This window comes from Balaenoptera acutorostrata, chromosome 11 (assembly GCF_949987535.1).
Source record: "Balaenoptera acutorostrata chromosome 11, mBalAcu1.1, whole genome shotgun sequence".
Taxonomy (NCBI): domain Eukaryota; kingdom Metazoa; phylum Chordata; class Mammalia; order Artiodactyla; family Balaenopteridae; genus Balaenoptera; species Balaenoptera acutorostrata.
The window spans coordinates 96,961,007-96,982,139 of record NC_080074.1 but is presented as its reverse complement, the minus strand read 5'-3'; the positions used below and the strand labels follow the sequence as shown (position 1 = coordinate 96,982,139).

Here is a 21,133-nt window from a genome sequence, read left to right as displayed (position 1 = left end):
AGAAGAGTCTGAGCTTGGTGAGGGTACGACGATACATCCTGGAGAGAGAGGAGGGGTAGGAAGTGCTGGCTGGAGAAACGGCCTCATGTCTGAGTGTCCAGGAGAAAGAAGAAAGTGCTCCTTGCCCTTGCTGTCCTAGGGTATAGGGGCAGCGCCGGGCAGCCAAAGGTGTCTGCCTGAACTGCAGAGCACAGGGAGATCCCATCTGCACTTCTCCCTTTGGCATTTTCTGGGCTTGCCCAGCCAGGGTCCCTGCTCATTTTCTTGAGTTTAACTCAGAAGAGACATAAACATCCTGGACACAGCCTAGATGGGACACAGATGTGAGGAAAACAGCACGGCCGCTTCAGATGTTTCAAGGCATCATCAGCTGGTTAGGTTAAGGGAGAATGAAAGAGAGAGAGAAAAAGAGACAGAGACCAAAATTAGGCAACTCTATAAGCTTTCTTTCCCTAAGAATCCTGATTATAATTCGATCACAGAAGACTACCCAGCAAGTTCCAGTATATTCCAATATACGGAGTGCTCTCCAGAACAGATCCGGACAGAAGGTAATGTAAAAACATATACAATATTAACACTTTCTAAATGTTGCTTAGTAGAGAAATTCAAGTCTCTGAAATGTGTCACACAGGAGATTTCATTTGGAACAGAAGCCCATAGTTAACAAAATTTCAGTAGGGAGGAGAAAAAGGAAACAATAAAACCAGGTTGAATCATTAATCAAAGACTGTGTATATGGCTTATGCTTTTTGGACCTAATGGTAAATAAAAAGTAGGAAAGCATTCTTTTTTTTGATGCAGGTAACTAATATAGTAAAGGGACTGTTGACCATAAGCTCAAGGTGAAAGCTTCCTCGAAAACAAAAAGCAACTAAAATAAAAAACACAAAAACTAAAATCAATAGTGAGTGCATTTTACAAAATCAAACATTTCCCTCAGAAAGTTGATCGAAAAAAATATATAAATAGCTTCTGTTTTTACAGTTAAACTTTTTAATCCCTGGTACATAACAGTAATTGAAAGAATTCTGAGAAATCAGACAAAAGTATTGGGCGGATTTGAATTAATGGGCCAAGCAAGCTTTTTTTCCTTGGCTTCCCTGTCAAATGAACCATAGCTTGAGTCTTTGGCTACAGCTTTGGCCGTGGGGAGGATTTCTGAGACGCCGACATAGTTTTTTTTGGCCATCCTTGAACTGGTTGTGATAGTGTAGGCATTGCTTCGGTAACACTTCATCGAGGACATGCAGAAAGTCTCTTTCATTCCTCTCCTAAAATTGCCATTATAAATGGAATACAGAGTAGGTTTAGAGGCTGAGGAACTAAAAGATATCCATGTGATAGCTGTAAAAACAAGGGAACTTTTCTTATAGTCTCGTTCATGCGGGTGCCACAGCTGAGCAACATGAAAGGGCAGCCAGGAGAGCAAAAACAGAAGATTTAAAATGAGGAACATCTTGATCGTTTTCACTTTTGTCCTCGGGACGATGTTCATCGTCCGCCTCACTGTTCGACCATCGGTGCCGATTCTCCAAATGTATTTTATGACCTTCTGGTAAAATAAGATTATGGGGACGGATGGAATCACAAAGCTCACCAAGAAATGGATGACGGTATAGGCAGTTCCTTCCCAAGAGGAGGGGAGGAAATAGTTACAATGATTGTCCCAGTTGGAGCCATAGAAAAAGAAGACGGGGGTCACAAAGGCCGCCTCAAAGATCCAGGACGCTGCAATCATCTTCTTGGCTTTTTCTCTGGACACCTTGAAGCTCAGAGGGTAGACGATGGTGTAGAACCGGTCTATGCAGATGGAGAGGAGAACGTAGACCTGGACGCCCGGGGTGAGATACTGAAAGTAGCGCACGGCCTTGCACGTGGCGCTGCCCAGGGCCCACCGGCCGGTGGTGAACTGCAGCAGGACGAAAGGCATGCCGGCCACGCTGATGAGCAGGTCGGCACACGCCAGGGACACCACGAAGTAGTTGGTGGTGGACTGAGTCCTCCTGCTCCGGTGGATGACCAGACACACCAGGGAATTGCCAAAGATAGAAAACAACCACAGGGCCCCAAAGAAAATGCTGGCTGTGGCCACTTCCCCGGGGTTCGGTCTGTAGCGCAGGTCTGTTCCGTTGCTCCTCCAGCCGTGCTCCTCGTAGAGCTCCGTCAGGTCTCGGCTCAGCAGAGGGGAGGCCGTTTCCGTGCAGCTGTGGTTTTGGAGGGGCACCAGAAGTGTAGGAACAACCAAAGGCGGCTTGCTGTTATCCATTCTGTGAGCAAAAACCATATTCATTTTTTCCCTCTTAGTTCTGGATAAGAAAAGAAGAATGAGGCCTCCTGTTAAAACGGTGTTACACGGATTGATTCCTAAGACTAACAATCTTATTTGACGCTTAGATCGGTTGTCATCTGTCAATGAGTAGGACTTGTGTGTTGGCAGGAAAACACGACTACTACCCAGAAAAAGCTCTGGCCCCGTTTCTCTTTCATTTTAGGACGGTTTCAGCTGATCCCAGCTCAGGCTTTCCCTGGCCTCCCCCTCTCCTGACCCTTAGTCAAATGTGGTGGAACTCACAGCAAACCCCACTCCTATGCTGAACCTTGTTCCCTTCATACGCTGGGGATCACGGAGGGTTAGAGAGCTCCAATCTGGCTCATGGTTAGGGCGTTACCCCCAAATGAAGTGCTGCTGGAATCCTGGGAGGTACGTGAGAAGTTCCTGAATGTCGTAACACTAAAGTAACGAGGCTGCAAGGGAGGAAAACGGGCAGATGGAAACACACAGGCGTCAGCTATGGAAAAAGCGAACAGAAATCTGTGAATACAGACTGACTGGCTACTGGGAACGACCTTGTCCTTACTTATTGTAGAATTTCCATTACAAAAGCATTATGGCAGCACATGGAGCAAACATAACACTTTCACATGAGCCAGAAGTAGCTCATTTAATGACACATAAACATAGCCTGTTTTTTTTTCCGAAAGATGATAGGCCACCTATCAGTGACATATTTTGATGCTATTCTGTTGTTAGTGTTTCACAAAACGACCCTGACTGAGGAATATACAAGATGTCCCCTAATGAATGTGTAACCAGGTTACTAGAAACCTTATGGCATTCAGATGGTTATAAGCAACCAACTCTAACTTCACCCAGCCTTTATTTTAACTTTTTTTCCCCTACTATTCAGTGAGGGAAAAAAAAAAAGGTATACTTTTTAATAGGAAAAAGCCTGTATCATTGTGGGCCATTCAATTAAAATTGAGGTGACTGCTTGCAGTCCGATCATTAGGGTTTAATTTGGTCTGAATCTATTAAGCAGAAAGAGAAAGCACAGCGGCTGAATCCATAATAACCACAGCGATCCCACCTGGCCGGTGGTGCAGGGGAGGGCACACCAGCAAAGGCTCAGCAGGGCCTCCGTCCCTCTCCGGGGCTCCTGTCACTACACCTCACAGAGGAACGTTTCTGGGGTTTAGAGGTGAGATGAAAGAACAGTTCTATATGAAAGAACAGTTCTTAATGACCCATTTTTCCTTGAAGGGTTTTCCCAATGACTTGTGGTAGGGAGAGGGTGTTAATAGATACTGTCCTCACCAAGAAACCACATTCAACAAAAGTCTGGGGCTCAGGACAATGCACTAAAGGCCAGGTCCAGGTTCCCTTCAAGGCTTTTTTTTTTGTCCATGAAACAGCCCTACTTAATTTCTCAAAGAGAAATGTAAGGTAATTAGCCATTTTAATAACTAAAAGACCTTTAAGCATGGCTGACTGGTTGATAGTAAACTGTAAGACTAGCTACCATATTTTCCATATAAAAAATTAGGATACACGGTCTGAAGACAGGACGTAAGATCTAAAATTAGCACTGTCCTAGAAAATCTGGAATGCATGACTGTTATCCTTACAAAATTGAAATAATCTTTTCACCTTTATTTGTGTAAAACCTACAAAATTCCAAAAAATAAAAACACCCCAAAACCAAAAAAAAAAAAAAACCCTACAAGTTTTTAAAAAGATTTAAAGTTTAAAAATAAAACAGACGAGCTATTTTCCCAGACAGAAAGAGCTGTTCTAAACTCTTGGGGGATGCCTGTGGCCTAAATACAACAGGAGCTGGTAGCACAGGCACTTTCCCATAGCTCCACACGCACTTTGAAACCTGTGAACTTCCTTCTGTTTCCTTCTTCCTCTCACAGCAAAACTCTGCAGATGAAACTCAAGATCACCACTACCACCAAAGCGCTGCGAGGCCTTCGCCCATCCTCTCCTCCAGCTGCTTTACATCAACTAGTGTGTCCACCAATTTCCCTGATGCCCCGCCCCCGCCCCACACATTCCCGCCTGGAAGCGCAGGACCCCGCTGCTCAGAAATGGGACGAGGGAGCCCGAGAAGTTCTCGAGTCTAGGTCTCCCCTGACCGATGGCATGACTTTTCTGACTGGACCTAAAAGTGCGGCGGCTCTGTTTACTCATTCGATACACCAAGAAACTATGCTAGGTACTAGGAGAACAACGAAAAGTAAGGCTCATAAAAGGGTAAATGTATAAATGAGCTGTCTGCCATAGTATAACTAAATTCTATAATAATTATAATTAGTAGATAAGGAGCTAAGTGACAGAGAAAAATAGGGACCCGATTTTTCTTGGGATAGGGGGAAGGAAAGGAAAGGCTTCACAAAGGAGGTGAGGTGTAAGCCGGGGACCTGGAGGATGAAGGTCCCTTCTTCAGGAACACAAGGGGTTTTTTAAAAAGCCCCAAACATTCCAAGGGAGGGAGAAAGCATGTGGAATGATTTGGGGGTCATCCTTCTAGGGCTGATCTTTTTTGGGCCCTTTTCCCCTTAGAGGTATAGTCTTCTGCAGACCATACCTCCCAGACTATACAGTCTCTAAACGCCCTACAAGCAAACTGACCTACATTTTCCCCATGGTTATAATGAGAGGTTACATTTTCCACATTCATGGGCTGAAATGTGGTCACCCAATGGATAAGAATATACAGAATGGCTGTGGATTCCTTGTTCATAGAGCATGTTGTTACTCCTTTTCCCAGTTTGTTTTGCTTTAGAGCCATGGTTCTCTAGCTTAGCAACACACTGAACTCTCCCAGGGAGCTTTAAAAAAAAATACTGATGCCTGGGTCCTACCCTCACGGATTCTGATTTAATTGCTCTGGAGTGCAGCCTGGGCATCGGGATGTTTCAGAGTTCCCCAGGTGATCCCAACGTGCAGCCCAGACTAACAATCACTGCTTTAGAATGGCTTCCATGTTTCTGTCTTCTCTCATTAACTATGGGGTCCTGGGAAAAGGGCATTATTCTTTGTCCGTGCTCTACAGCTTCCACCGAAGTTCTTTACATTAATAATCGCTTGTTAGCTATTTACTGAATTGACTCCATAAGTACAGAGAACTGAAATACAGGCCTCCTACTCTAGGTGGCTCTGCTAGGAGAATTAAATGCAGAGACAGAAAATCACCGTGTGTTCTCAGAGAGCCGAAATGCTGGTGACCATGGAGACAGGGGAAAACATGGCTCCAGAGCAGAGCAGGGCAGGTGAAACTGAAGTCACCCAGGTCAACTGTCATTTAAGGGACAGTCAAGGTAGTTTAGGTGACCTCAGACAGCCTCCTGCACCCCCTCCCAGAAAACATGGTCTGCCATATTATAACTAATTCTAGGGTCCCAAAGTAAAAGTTCAGAAAGGTCTCCCCTGCTCCATTAATTTGGAAATAAATACATCTTCAAGGGGGTGTTTCTGAAATGCAAGGGCTGCGGAATTCTTAATTATGTCTGGGTCATCCATATTCAGTAATTATAGCAGCAACAAGAAAGACGTCTTCACCTCTTTCCTGCTCAACGTGTCTGTTCCCAACCAACTCGGAGACTGCCACATGACACACTCCATTGGGTTGATATTGAGGGCCCCTATTTTAAAATATATCTCTATCTATATATTATCTAAGAGAGGAATTATTCATCTATTGGGCTCTAAGAGATGGGTTTTAATATATAGGTGGGGAAAATGGTGGATGGGTTGACATGGTGTAGAGCTACGGACTGGGGGACCTCTGAAATAATGGGACCCTGGAGAGTCCCATCATTACAGAGGTCTGGGTCTATATATAAGATGATATGTCTATCATTTTATACTGTAATTTTTATTTTGAACGTTGTCTCCCCTGCTGCATTATGAGTTCCTTAAAGACAGTGACTGTGTCCTTATATCCCTGGGGCATACAGATATTAATAAAGGTTTACTGAATACATAAAGGGATAGAGGTGTTAAGAAAAATCATCCAATACTTGAAAATAAGGCACAGAGAGCATAGCATAAGTTTTTTTTTTTTTGGCTGCACCCTGTCCAGGGATCGAACCCAAGCCCCTGCATTGGAAGCGTGGAGTCTTAACCACTGGACTGCCAGGGAGGTCCCTATAGCATAACATTTTAACGTCATGCTACGACACTGTTAAATGGGCTTCCCCAAGGATCATTTAATTCTCTGGAAGAATGTATCTGTGCTTGATTTTGCTATTACTATATAACTAGCGCCCAGACATTACACGCTAACATGCAAATTTCTGTCTAGTAGAAAAAAATAACCCCAAAGGTTATAGACTTATTGCCCTGTAGGGCAGTAACCAGCTCTGTGCCTCCTAGCAATCTTATGCTCACATTATTTAAGGAAACAAACAACAGCAACGACAAAAAACCCTATAAATATCCATTTATTCAAATGCTCTTGGAAGCAACCTTATTATCTCATCAGTTCCTTCAGTAATAAGTTAATAAATCTTTGACATGGTGTTCATTCTATATTTGAATGAGAGTCATGATGAATGACAGTCATGATTTTAACTTTTTGAAAATTGTATTTTGATGGATGGCTGAATGTATGAATGATTAGAAACTAATGAGAGGACCACAAAGAGGAATAGAGGGGCACAGATGAGAAACTGTGTTTACTTCACAGTTTGCCAGCGGCTATTCCTGGATAAGCGTATCCTTGCTGGTTAGGTTTCTTCTAGACTCAAAAAACCCTAACAACGGATTTCTTTTTCCCTCCTGAAATTATAAAGATCCACAGATGTTCTCATAATATAGGAAGACCATTTTTTTCTGACATTTGTTTAAAAATTTAATGGCAAATTAGAATTTTATAATGTTGAATATTTATATGATTTGGTTGGGAAAAAAAAATGAACGGAAACATTTTCTGTAGAATGTAAAGTATCTGCTGCACCTAAGCAGATACATTGGCTGTTTACTAATGAGCAGTGAGATTAATTACAATGATGACAGTATTTATAACATTACTACTACCGAGAGTTAGTATTTATTTTGTGCTTACTATGTGTCTGGTACTTCATATGCATAGCCCTTCGAGGTAGGTAACATGATTAGCCCTGTTTTACAACTGAGAAAAACTGAAGTTCTTCCCCAAGGTCATACTGTTGGAAAGCCACAGTGGGCTGGATGTGAATTCAGACAGTCAAACTGGCTGTACATGGACTTCTCAATCAAACACAGGAATATAAAGTTATTCCCCAACAGCCTCTTGCTACCCACAGATACATCTGTTCAATATGCTAGCTGAGAAATATGTGACACAGTGAACATTTGGGGGAAAAAAATCACTCCCACTATATACTGCACAGAGGCTTAGCATCAAAAGTGCAGTAGAAATGTTGGTCTAGAAATACAGCCTTTCTTCAGAATAAAGAATGTGAGAATATTGGAAATTCATTATCACAGATGATTAACTTGTTGCCTTTTAAATGCGGAATGAGGGGCTTCCCTGGTGGCGCAGTGGTTGAGAATCTGCCTGCCAGTGCAGGGGACACGGGTTCGAGCCCTGGTCTGGGAAGATCCCACATGCCGCGGAGCAACTAAGCCCGTGAGCCACAACTGCTGAGCCTGCGCGTCTGGAGCCTGTGCTCCGCAATAAGAGAGGCCGCGATAGTGAGAGGCCCGCGCACCGCGATGAAGAGAGGCCCCCGCTTGCCACAACTAGAGAAAGCCCTCGCACAGAAACGAAGACCCAACACAGCCAAAAATTAATTAATTAATTAAATGCAGAATGAAAGCAGAACTCTAGACTTCAGTTTGATTAAAGGGCAGAAAAAGTGTGATCAATAGTATTTCCCTGAGTAGGAAATTCTCTTTTAAATTTTAATTGTTGTAATTTAGGAAATATAATGCTGGTAGATATTTTCCTTAAATCTTTCACCGTTATGTAGGCTTGATTTACCTATATATGAAATAAGAATGGAACAGAGGTAGACTGGGACTGGCTTGCATGGGGCTCCTCAGAGCCAGCTGTGCACATTCCTTCCCAACTCCAAGTTCAGTGACATCATGTTGGTATCGTGAATCAGCCATGGAAGGAATATTCACACCATGAAACGGACAAACATCACAAATAGGTATTTTCCCTGAAGAGCCAGTTGTTAAACGTTGACCAGCCCACCGCTTCCAGTAGGGCAACCTATCCCGAAGTCCTGAACTTACACACATCCCTGCATTTACAAATGGCTAAGGAGGTCCCATAGGCTCTTCAGAAGCTTGCTGACTTCCTATCTTGCTTTCCGGCTCTGAGCTATGGCTCTGTTGTGGACACTGAGCTATGTGCTTTACAGAACCACGTTAAGGCCCAGGTAACCACCAGCATGACTGTGGTGGGGAACAGGAAAACCAGAGAGACAGAGACACGTTCTCATAATGTGCCACCCAGATGGGGCTGCCAGATAAAATACAGGATGCCCAGTTAAATGTGAATTTCAGATAAATAACACATAATTTTTTAGTATAAGTATGTCCCATGTAATATCCCCTACAGTATTTAACTGGTGTTCTGTATTTTTATTAGCTAAATCTGACAAACCTACACACCCAGAACATAATCTTCTGCTGAAAAACATTTATTTTTCATCTCACAATACAGGAATATTGCAAAGTGGTTATGTGTGCAGGCTTTGAAGCAGACAGCTGAAGTATGCGTCCTTCCTCTGTCACTCACTAACTAGTTGTGTGACCCAAAACAAGTTATCTAACCCACTTGATTCCAGTGTTCTCATCTGTAAAATGGGGACAATTAGTCCCTATCTCATTTGATTATGATGAGGATTAAATGAGATAACAGATGCACAGGAGTTAAATGAGTTATTACAAGTCAATCTGTCTGGTATGAGAAAAACACTCAATAAATGTTATCCTACTGTAGTTCTAAAACACACCTAGCTTGGTGTCTGGCACATAGCGAGTGCTGAAAAAATTAGCACTCTTACTACTGTCAGCCCATAAAAGTCTTCTAAGCCATATGACAAGCAAATTTTAGTAACCACATCACATACTATAGTGATAATACTAACATTAGTCACATAATTTAGCATTGTTAAGGATGAATGGCTTTTGTGAAGGGCCCTGGGTACCTAATCATCATTCACAACATTGTTTTTAAGGGGAAAGTCATTGGGGTCCAAATAAATAAACATAACCTTTCTCCAAGTTGGGGATGATTTTTTAGTGACATGTTAGCCAGATAAAACCTTTTTCTATACCCTAAACCAAAAGATGTAATATAACTGGATTGACTATGTGTTTCTCAAAAGCATATAGAGTCTATTCCGCTTATTTCCTTTAGATAATTTTGAATAATTGCAAAAGAACCTCATACTTTCAGTGAAAACCAAGTTTCTTCTCCACCATCTGAGACCACTAGCATCACGACTTATAAGCCTGGAATTTTCCCTAATGCCCTTTTCCCTTTCCTCCTGTTATATAAGATATATAAATATTCCTCCGTAATATTTCCAGGTCTATGCCTTTCAATCTGTTTCCCAACTGGGATCAAGCAGTTTCCTGAGATCAGACTTGGCACGTTTTCTTTTTGTTTGAATATTGGTTATGCTTTCAAGGAGAACATGATTTTTTGAACAGAGAAGGATTTTCAGAACAGCCTCTTCTAACATCACAAAATAACCCATAACGACATTTCTGGGTGAGAAATTCTAGATATCTAGATTTAAGGAACTATTCCTCTTCTATCACCTTTACCTTTCTTTGTTCTTTACACGAATTCTAAAATATTAGAAATAAACAAAGTCAGCATCCTTGGCGTGATTTCCAGAAACCAGGAAGGCTTCTATCACCATCAGAGCATCATTCTTTTAAAGTCAAAGTCCCATTTTAGTATATGTGCTGCCGAAATGAGCACCAAAGTTCCATTTAAAATGTAACTACTACTTAAAGAGTAAATTTTTTTTACATATTATCAGTAGAGCAGTGACCTCTGAGACCCCGTCTATCTCTGAGATCTATGATCTCAGAAAGGAGCCCAAGCTTCACTCCATGTGGAGGTTTATGTTGACCACGAGCTGCAATCCTCCCCAAATTCTCTGCAAACCAAGTTGCAGGAGAAAATGTTAGGTCATACTGGCTCCTGTTTGGGGGAATGTATAAAGGACACTATCCAGTATTTCCCACCCTAACTGCCACTTAGTAGGGTTCTGTGTGGAATGGTTTAATAATACAGAACTTCCCTCCCTACTGTTCTCACAAAGTCGGTGGTCAGATAAAATGGGAAAGAAAAAGAAAAAGAAACACCAAGAAACCTCACCGTAAGAAATGACTAATTTGTTATGATGGTATATGCAAAGTAGTCCTCAATCAAACAAAATATCCAAATTTTTAACACTTAGTATGAGCCAGGATTGTGCTAAATGCTGGAGATACAGAAGTTAACTAGACAGACAAGGTCTCTGCTTTTATGGAGCTTTCCTCTAGTGGGAGAAACAATATTACACAGCTAAATAAGAAAAATTACACAATTAATAAAGAAATGGTTAGTGCTATGGAGAAAAATAAAGCAGAATGGGGAACCAAAATGGATGGGAAATGGAGGGCAGATGGTTGGTTGGTTACCCAATGGCCATTCCCAACTCCTTCCTTGCCTTCCTCTCTCCAGAGGCTGAAAAGGAAAGATAATCACTTCCCACCATTCCTTGCAGCTAGGGGTGGTCACATCAACATCACCATCAGGAGACAAGAGAAGGTCTCCTGGCAGGGTGCTGGAAGGCTCTTGGGAAAATCTTTCTTAATAAAAGGAAAAGTGCGTGTGGGGAGTGTTCTCTCTTATGGACCTGGCTGCCCCTCACCTCCTGCCTTTGAAAACTGTCACGTGATGACGTCAGGGCACTGGGTGGTATGTTATGAGGTCAAGGGAGGTCCTAAGACTCACAAAGATATCATCCAGTGCCCTGACACTGTGGTACTGCTAGGACACCTGCCTCCAGACTACCTGTTAAATAAGTAGTAGGTTCCTTTATGGCTTAAGCCCTTTTTGAGTTTTCAGTTATTTGCCTCTAAATGCATCCTGACAGATACAGGGTCTTATTTCAGATACAGTCACCAGAGAAGGATTCTCTGAAGAAGTGATACTAGAGCTGAAACCCCAATGACAGGAAGCCAGCCATGTGGAAATTAGAATAGCATTCTAGGCAGAAGGAACAATGAGTGCAAAGGTCCTGGGGCAGAAACGAGCTTGTTACGTGGCTGGAGCATATGAATGTGGAAGAAAATGAGATAATCAGAAATGCAGGCAGGGGTCAGATCACATACGGCACTGCAGGGCACCGGCGTTAGTCTTATTGCAGTGAAATCCATTGCAGGTTTTAAGCAACAGAGGGATATGAGCGTGACCTGATTTGTGCTTTAAAAATACAACTTTAGTTGCTGTGTAGGCGGCTGAGAGTAGAAGAAGGGAGACCAGCTAAGAGGCTCTTACGGTAACCTAGGTACATGATGATGGTGGCTCGGACCAGGGCAGTAGCAGTGTAGGTGGAAAAAAAGTAGATGGACATTGAAAATATTTAGGAGACGACAGAGCCACCAAGATTTGCTGATGTTAGGGGATGGGGATGACTCCTAGGTTTGAGGGTCTGAGATGGGGCAAGAAAAAGTCTGGGGAGCTGGAAATCAACAATTCTATTTTGGCTGAGTTAAATTCCTATTAGATATCCAAGCAGAGCTACCCAGTTAGCCCCTGAATATATAAGTTTGGAGAAACGTCTCTTCAGATTCTTTGCCCATTTTTATTAATTCATTCATCATTCCATAAACATATTTTAAGATCATACTACGTGCCAGAACGTACTGTGCTAAGAACTGGATATACAATGGCAAACAAAACTGTCCCTACCCTTATGAAGGTCATAGTCTAATTAGCTGTGGAGGAGTGGAGAGAAGAGTAAGAAATAAGCACAAATTAAGAAGGTAAGTTGTAATAAGTTCTACAAAAGAGGTGTTATAAGAGAGCTTGGCAGGAGGCCCCTCTCTTGGGCTGGGAGGTTCTGGAAGCCATGGAGGCAGGAGAAGCAGGGACAGAGAACAGGGTCACCTACGGTAGACTCGCCAGGACTCCTGCTGCAGACAGACGGCAGGACAAGGAAATCTGGTCACCATGCTGCCCTGGATCCCCAGCCTCCTTCCAGATCCTGAACAATGTTTCAGGCTCCTTGAGGCCTGGCCTTAGGACTGCTCTTGTGATAGGCTGTTGTTCTTAAGTTGGCTCAGAATTCTTTGCAGTGAAAAGAACCTATCACATGGGGGTAGGGAAGAGAGAAAGCGGGGTAAGTGGGGCCTGGAGGGACAAAGTGCCTCTGGGAAATTCCTTTCACTCTTGTGCCACAGATTGGCTCCCCTATTCTCCCTCCCCACTGCGCACTATGTGCCCATCAGGTCATTTCAGCTGTGGGCAAAGAACACCTTCTTTCTGCTGAGAGGAAGAAAGGGGGGAGGAGAGGAGGTCTGGCTCACTCCCCTGCAGGTCACTGCTGCATGGGGTCAGCGGCTGCCCACCTGTAACTGCAGTTGGGAGACCCCACCGCCCGGTACAGAGACAGGATACGCTGTTGAGATACTGATGTGTATGCGCTGTGCTCCTTGCTAGGACTGTTTTCCTGTCCCCTTCGGAGGATGAACCCAGGCCCAAAGTACTGCCTTGTCTTAGAGGAAAGTTGTCTCACTGGGCCTGAGACAAACCTGTTTCCTTGGCTCTTGTCTTCTGGAAGCTGGGTTCTCTGGGGGGATTTCTGCAGAGGGGAGGAGGGAGAAACAAGGACCTCTGAGCCAGGAATGTGGCTGTGCCCCCCTGGAGCCCTGCAAAGGGGAGTCCTGGACGAGCACAAGGGAGCTTTTGAGGATGATGAAAATGTTCTGAAATTGGATTATTTGATGGTTGTACAACTCTGTAAATGGAACAAAAGTCACTGACTTGTACCCTTAAAGTGAGTGAATTTAATGGTATGTAAATAAAGCAGTTAAAAAGAAAAGGTAGGCCTGGGACCCTTGCCTCACTTTCACACTGTGCTCCAGGTAAGGGACCAGTGGTGCTGGAGGCGTGTCCAAGGAATAGAGCTCCCCAGCTGGAGAAGAGGCCACTGCTGCAGGGCGGGGGTGGAGGTGTCCCGAAGCAGCAGGTCCATCAGCCTTCAAGGACACACACCAGCTCAGGCCATAATTACATCTCTGCTACAATCAGAGGAGATCCAGGCCTAGAGGGACCGCCCTACACATTGTGCTGTGTGTAAGAGCCCCAGGGCCTAGAAAGAGGAAGATAGTCCCAGGAGAGTCCGTCACCGACTTCCCCATTATCCTGGTAGGAGGGAGCCTTGCTATTATTTAAAGGAAATAATGTGTGAAGTAGGCAGAATGGCCCCCCAAAGATGCCCATGCCCCAATCCTGGAACCTGTGAATATGTTACATTACATAGTAAAAGGGACTCGGCATATACAATTAAGGTTACGAAACTTAAAATGGGAAGATGATCCTGGATTATCCAGGGGGACCCAAACTAATGAGCCCTTACAAAGAGAGAACTTTCTCGGCTAGTAGCAGAGAGATGCGGCAGAAGCCAGAGAGAGATTCCAAGCATGAGAAGGAATCAACGTGCTGTTCTGGCTCTGAGATGCCGGGGCCCACATGCAAGAACCAGGGAGAGGCCTCTGGGAGTTACCGGTGGCCCCCAACTGAGAGCCATCAAAGAAACGTGACCTTGGTCCTAAAGCACGAGGCACTGGATTCTGCCAACCACCGAAATGAGCTTGGAAGGGGAATCGTCCCTGGAGCCTCTAAAAAGGAGCATGGTCCTGCCAACACCTTGAAGCCTTGTGAGACTCTAAGCAGAGAAACTGGCCAAGCCCACGCAGACTCCTGACCTGCAGAACTGTGATGTAATAAATGGCCGTTACTGTAAGCCACTAAGTTTGTGTTAATTTGTGACAGCAGCAATAGAAACTAATTCAATGTAGCATCTGTTATATAACTGAGTGTGAAAACTGAAACTCATACCAGCCATTCTTTCACTTTCCACTACCCCACCATCATCTAGAATATTAGAAACCCCCAAAAGCTTACTTCACCTTAAATGCTAGACTGGAGACTAAGAAACCTAAGTTGTCATTCTGCTTATAAGCACTGAACAGCAAGTCAAGAGGCCCAGGTCTTACTTTTACAGCAGTGCAAGGACCTTAAGTAAATTAATCTCCCTGAATCTCTATTTCCATGTCTACAACATGAATGAGTTGGTCTAGATGATTTCTAGGGTCATTTTTGCTCTATGAACTACAACTGATAGGTAGACATTGTGACGAGCAACACACTTTCATTTAACTTTTAATCCACCACTTTCACCTGGCGGAGAGTGCATCCTGCAAGTGCATTGTGATGGGAGGACACGGAAGCTGTTTAGGGCTGCTGGGGCCCAGTTCTTGGGCCTCTGCTGTCCAAGGTTGGTAGTCCTGGGTCTCCAAAGGAGAGATGCATTGTACAGAGGGGCCAGCCAAGCCCTCCTCACTAATCATCCTGGATGTACCAATAATCTCTTACTGAAGATTCCTTGCAAGAAGTGGTCTGGTCTAAGAAGACCTGCCACCTGTGTTTGCTTCCCATCCCATGTAACACCAAACTTCTCAGCAGGGAGAAACACTTGCTAGAACCCCTGACTGTCCTCGACCAGCTTTCCACACCTCTCCTCCTAGTAAGGGATCTTTCAAATTTTGAAGAAAACAATATGGCCCCAGCATTTGCAGCTCGCCAAATTCAATTTAATTTATTACAACAAACATTTTTTGAATAGTTGCCGTGTGCTCATTGAGTCCAAGTTTGGGAGGGAAATGTTCAGTTTTATGTCCAATGTCTGATTTCAGTATCGACATCTTTAGTTGTACGACTGAAATAGGAAAGGGGTGGGGGAGGCAAAGACCAGACGCATTACACTCAAAGCAAAGAGCTGTACAGTAGATATGATTTATAGCTATTTGAAAAGAAGGTGAAGGATTCGTTAAGAACCGAGTGTAAGCACCGAACAGGGAGTTACTAAGAACTTCCGTTTTTCAAAAGCATTTACATTCTGTCTCACATCAAGTTCACATCAACACTCTGGGGAAATTTTGATCTGCACCACTGTCTTCAATCAGGGCTTTCCAAGAAAGCAACCTTCAAGTTCATGGAGCAGAAGTTAGATTTGAATTTGCAGTAACATGTATTTTTCATGGACAAATTATGCAACTATATATGTGGTCAGATGTGACTGAAAATATGGCTGACCATGTATTTGCATATGTTTCACATGGTTAATATATTTTTTAGTGGCATATATTTTTAGACATTTTGTAAGTTAAAATGTTACTGCTATCACTTCTCAGTGCTTATTTTAATCCTCTCTGCATATCAGCAATGATTGACCAAAATCACCAACACCAGCAATTTTCAACCTCTTCTTCAGAGGCAGATGTGACAAATGTGTCCATACATGTGATACACTCCTACGGACACAACCAGAATTACGTGCAACACCAGGAGCTCAGCCTACAATCTTCAACCTAAGAAGTCATGTTGAAAAGAAAATAATTATGTAGATATCCTTACATTTATTCTAATTAGTTTTTTAAAAAATGAATCACCGGCAAACTTTGGTATTTTATTAGCTAGAAATTATTTGCAACAGACATTTTTTGTTTGGGACATATTCTGACACTTTGGTTGATAAGCACTGCCCTGCTATACCATAAGTGTACACCTGAAATCTGAATTCTTGAAGGCTAAGGGTGCCTGACACATAGAACCAGGGAAAAGGTAATAAGAGAGAGAAACATGGCTATTCTCCACACTGGGCAACGGTGGGACATGACAAACCTGTTACAAAAGTCTAGCATTTCCCTGGAAATAATTAATTTCCTACCTACGCTCTTTAAAGCCACTGACCTCCCAGGGAGTCTTCATAGCCTGCCTCCAAATTCAAAGGTGTATATTCCCTTCTTTAGATGTAGAAGAAAATAACTCTGAACACATTTAAAATGTGAAGAGGCTACGTTATCTCAACCATAATGCATGGTTGACAGCACGGGCTCTTAGACTAGTGGTTCAGAGGTGATTTTGCCTCCCAGGGGACATTTGGCACTATCAGGAGACATTCTTGGTTGTCACAACTCGGGGAGGAAAGCGTTGACGTCTGGTAGGTAGAGGCCAGGGATGCTGCTAAACATTCCACAATGAAGAGGACAGCCTCCCCCCGACCCCCAGCAGAGAATTATCCGACCCAAGAGGCCAATAGTGCTGAGACTGAGAAACCCTGCTCTCAAGCCAACCTGCCTGGGTTTCAAATCACCTGTTACCTATATAAGTTACTAAACATCTCTGTGCTTATTGAGTGTCTTTACCAGTAAAATTAGGATAAAAACAGTGTCCACCTTCTTGATTTGTTGTGAGAATAAAATAAATGACACAGACAGGAGCTAAGAACAATGTCTGGAAAAAAGCTAGTGTTTAACAAATGTTTACTTTCATTACCATTATATGCATCGAAAAAGACTGAGAAGAAAAACACCAAAATTTTAAAATAAGTTGTTTCTAGGTGGCCAGACCATTACTGATTTTTATTTTCATTACACTTTTATATTTCTTTATATTTTCCAAATTTTCTAGAACTGTATTTGTATTACCCTAATATCCAAAAACATTTTTTTTTTTGAAGAATGTAGAGGAAAGAACTTTACTTTGTGACATAGTGGAAAGAGCACAGAATCAGAAAGACCTGGATTCAGATCCTGGCTTTATTTGCTGTGTGTGACTTTGGGCAGATTAGTTACTCTGAGCTTCAGTTTCCAGATCAGAAACTGGGGCTAATAATGCATATCAGAGAGTTTCCATCAGGATTAAACATGACAGACATCCAGTGCCTTGGAAATATGCTGAATGACAGGCTCCAAGAGATGAGTGCTTTCAAAGTTTGGCCCAGGAAAAATGACTCTATAAACAGGGAAATACAGTCATGATGGTAACTCCCCTCTTGCTTTTTAAAGTGTCCTCTTGGAGAAGCCACCTCCCATCTCAACCCACTGTTTGCCTGGGTTCAGAGGAGAAATTGCATCCACACTTTGGTCCTTCTCTCTATTCTTTCCACCTCCCCACATATACATCCTAGCAAAGGACCCGATAATTCAGCAGGCAGGGCTTACTAGCAGCGGGAAGTTACTAAGAGTGAAAAGCAGGACCCAGGCATCACTTTCACATGCCCACTGAGGGACACGTTCATTGTCCTTCTTCTTGTTTCTTCTTTCATCCCTAGCCTCCAAGCTGAAAGCATTCTTGGCAAGGCCTCTCCTCCAGAGGAACGCTCCACTTTCTCTCTATTCTATCTTCTCCTGTTCAGCTGGTAGAGAGGACTGCCCCCTTTCAGCTTTGAGAGGGATGAGTAGGAAGCCCAGAGAGGCTTCCAGATCTAAGCCTCTTGTGTGCACTAGCCTGGCTCATCTGAGAAGGCCGGCAAGCGTGCGGTGGGCAGGCAGCACTGGCCTGGCTGTACTGTGCTTCCAGCAGGGCTGTTCCTTTTCCACTCCTCATTCACTCCAGGTCACACTAAAGACCAGGAGGATGAGTAGACAGGATTCAAGGACCCAAACCTTAACCACAAACCCCACTCTTAATGCTCCTTCATGACTTAATCAGATGGAAAAAGAATAGAATAGGTTATATTTGTGTATATTATCAGGAGGGGTGACTATTTTAAGCCAGGTTAGCCTGCTAACTTAAATTCAAATCCTAAGCAACCTTTTCAAGATGCCCTGAGACAATCTTCCGTACTCAGGTCCTAATTGCCACGGTGTGGAAAAGGCAGTCGGGCTCAACCCACTCTGACTCTGAAGATCCCATGGTTCTCCAGGGAGGAGTCTTGTAGTCCTGCCGGGTGGGCTCTTGGTGCCGTGTTCTAGGGGCTGGGAGGCACAGCTGATTAGGGCAGGATTGCCTGGGGCAGGCACTGACCTTCTCACGACATTCACTCTCAACCCAAGGCGAACTATTTCAACACGGGGAGATGGTGCCAGGCAGAACATCAGAGGAAAACGAGACGATCTGGGGTGCCCCCATCTAGGTGTAACTACAAATATCAGAGGAACTTCATTCTAAGTATAAATAAAATGTCAGGGGGATTGGCAATACCCAGGAAATAATGTATGGATCCTTCTGGAACTCTCGTCTGCTACTGCTCCAGGGTCTGTCTGACTAGCATACGTAAATTTCAGACATAATACTGACTGTTGCCAAGTTCTGTCCTACTGCACTTTTACCTCCTCACTATCCTCCCCGTAAAAGCATGCAAAACAAAACAGGCTTGGGCCCCCAGAATGCTGTCAGTCTTGCGTCTTCCCAGTCTTCATTCACAAGGGTACGTTGAGATGATATCATAAACGGGCTGGGTGCTAAGTGCTAGAAATCCAGAGATGGAAGGAGATGGTCCCTTCTGTCCAGAAGCTGACTTCGGATGACTAGAGTAGTGTTAAGTGTACTTGCTCCAGGGAAATGCTGATTTCAGCAGGGATCAAATCTAAGAACTAAAGTTCAATAAAGTTTAAGGTGTCAAGGGGACTCCTTCCTCTCAAAGTATTCTTCAATTGAAACCGTGAAGGAAACACTTCATATAGTGAGGAATTTCACAAATTTTGGATTCCTACCCCCTTTTCTTCCTCTTTGTATCTCTGATCTAGTAACTTCTCTAAGTTTTCCCACAGCATGTAAGAACGAGATCAGTCATCCTTTCTTGTCAAGGGCCAAAAGGGAAACTACACAGACCAAAAGGAGATAACCCTTATATTTCAGATATTTCCAGAAGTTGAAAAAAAATTCCTCTTTTCCCCTTAAAAACCTAAATTAATTTGCAAAAAGAGAGAAATCTATTCCCTATTTTAAAGTATGATAATATTATTTTAAAGCAATAGATCTAGTCAGTTTGATGACATAGTTTGTGTTCATAATTTCAGAAGTTTTTAATCTATTTATTTTATTTTGAAAACCAGGTAAGTACTGTTAATATGCTTAGGCTGGTCTTATTACTAGGTCCTGAGGATGGAAGAATGTTTCTAGGTTTGATTAAAAAAAAAAATGAACCATGATGTAATTTTAGATTTCTTTTTTTCCTTTAGACATCATTTGGTCACCACTGCAATACAGTGTTTTACTAACAGATATCTATACAGCACAAGGGGAAGAGAAGAACAGGTAATTACTTACTGGGTTATTTGGGGGTATAGAATGTGACTACTGGGATAATTCAAGATTACTATAGATTTCACTGCGGGGTCTGTTTTAGCCAGGAAAGCTGATTCAATGTTCTAGTAGCATCAGCTGAACAAAATTTGTAGCCAAATCAACTGTTCACATCATTTGAAATAATAGGAGCAGGGAAGCAGCATAGGTCAGTGGTTAAGATCATGGACTCTAGGGTGAAGTTTTTTGGGTCCAAACCCTGTTTCTCCTATTTGCTAGCTGTGTGACCTTGGGAAAATTCCCTAACTTCTCTGTGCCTTAGTTTCTTCGTCTCCAAAATGTGGGTACTAATAGTAACTCCCCCAGAGGGTTATTATAAGGATTAAATAACTGATTGTGCTTAGAATGGTGCTTTACACATAATAAGAACTTTACAAGTATTCGTTAAATAAAGACAAAATAAAATGTAAACTTGCTAGCTCGTCTCTTTGTGCTGGATAGAAATAGTCAAAGATATCAAGATTTGAGTGCATGGCAGAGTCTTTTAGCCTGTAACTTTGGAAGATTCCTTTGAGAACTTCCTGGAAGCCTTCTTGGTAGCTATTCTGAAAGATACGGAATTTGGTGACAGTCTACTGTCCCTAAGAGAGCTGGAAACAATCACAAGCACTCCTGGTATCAGGAACATCAGAAGGAAGACGATCACACAGCACAAAGAAACAGCACGCCAGCCCACTCAGGCTCCCTAAGCCACTGCCAATAACCTCGGGGAACATGGGCACAGAATAAGCAGCTGAAAAAGGATGAAACAGGATTTTATTGCAGTGACAATGAAATCTGGCTGGTGTCAGTAATATTATCTTTTTCCCTCTTTCCAGGATTCAATGAAAAAAATCCTTTTCAGCAATGAGTGCTTTGTTTTATTAATTATCACTATATACAATTTCCATCTCGTTTTTCTTCAACAGGCAGCGACTGTGGTGAATTATTCATTTTACAGAACTACCTAGGCATCTTTTCTGGACCTGTGACAAATCTAAAGCCCCTAACCAGCGTCTAAGCCCAGACAAAATCTCCAAATTGTCTGGAAAACAGAAGGTATTATGTCCTCTGAGCCAAATTTCAGCCACGAAACCGCGGGATCTCTAGCACGTACCTTCATCCGGACTTTATTTCAGAGACGGTCTCCTTGGGTCTTCTTGGTCAGGAACAGCCTTTGCAGAGGAGTTTGGAGAATGCCATAAACCACCAGGGAAGCTTGGGAACACATCCATATCTGTCCTCTGCCTTCCCCTTGGCTCAGAGCCTGCTTCCTGGTAGGAAGACAAGATGACGCTGTGCAGGGTTGACTGTTAAGCCATCTTCCCGCCCCCAGCCCCACTCTCTTGGTGCCCCTCCCTTCTCCTTTCCAGGGCTCTGGAATGTGTCACATGGGAAATGGATCATGTGGCTCTAGGGGAGAATGTGGCCGGCTTCTCTCTCCCTTCCCCCACTGTTCCTTTCAGGAGCATAGCAGCAGAAATCTCCGACCTGATTGGCTCGGACCAAAAATCTCCACATGAAAAGGGGAAGATTCAACCATCCAA

The 21,133-nt window shown here is 43.2% G+C and overlaps 1 protein-coding gene across 2 annotated transcripts in view; it reads right to left on the bottom strand.

The window, feature by feature from the left end:
• Positions 1-667: 667 nt before the first annotated feature.
• GPR19 (G protein-coupled receptor 19) overlaps positions 668-21,133 on the bottom strand; it is a 33,537-nt gene continuing 13,071 nt past the window's right edge. Inside the window, exons 3-4 of one of the 2 annotated variants that reach the window (XM_007196054.3) lie at positions 20,704-20,860; positions 670-2,309 (exon numbers count right to left, since the gene is read on the bottom strand). In XM_007196054.3, the coding sequence (XP_007196116.2) occupies positions 1,040-2,293 (1,254 nt within the window). In that variant the 5' untranslated portion in view covers positions 2,294-2,309; positions 20,704-20,860 and the 3' untranslated portion in view covers positions 670-1,039. Of the gene's footprint in view, positions 2,310-20,703; positions 20,861-21,133 lie in introns of both variants that reach the window. The other variant, XM_007196052.2, reaches the window with a different exon arrangement.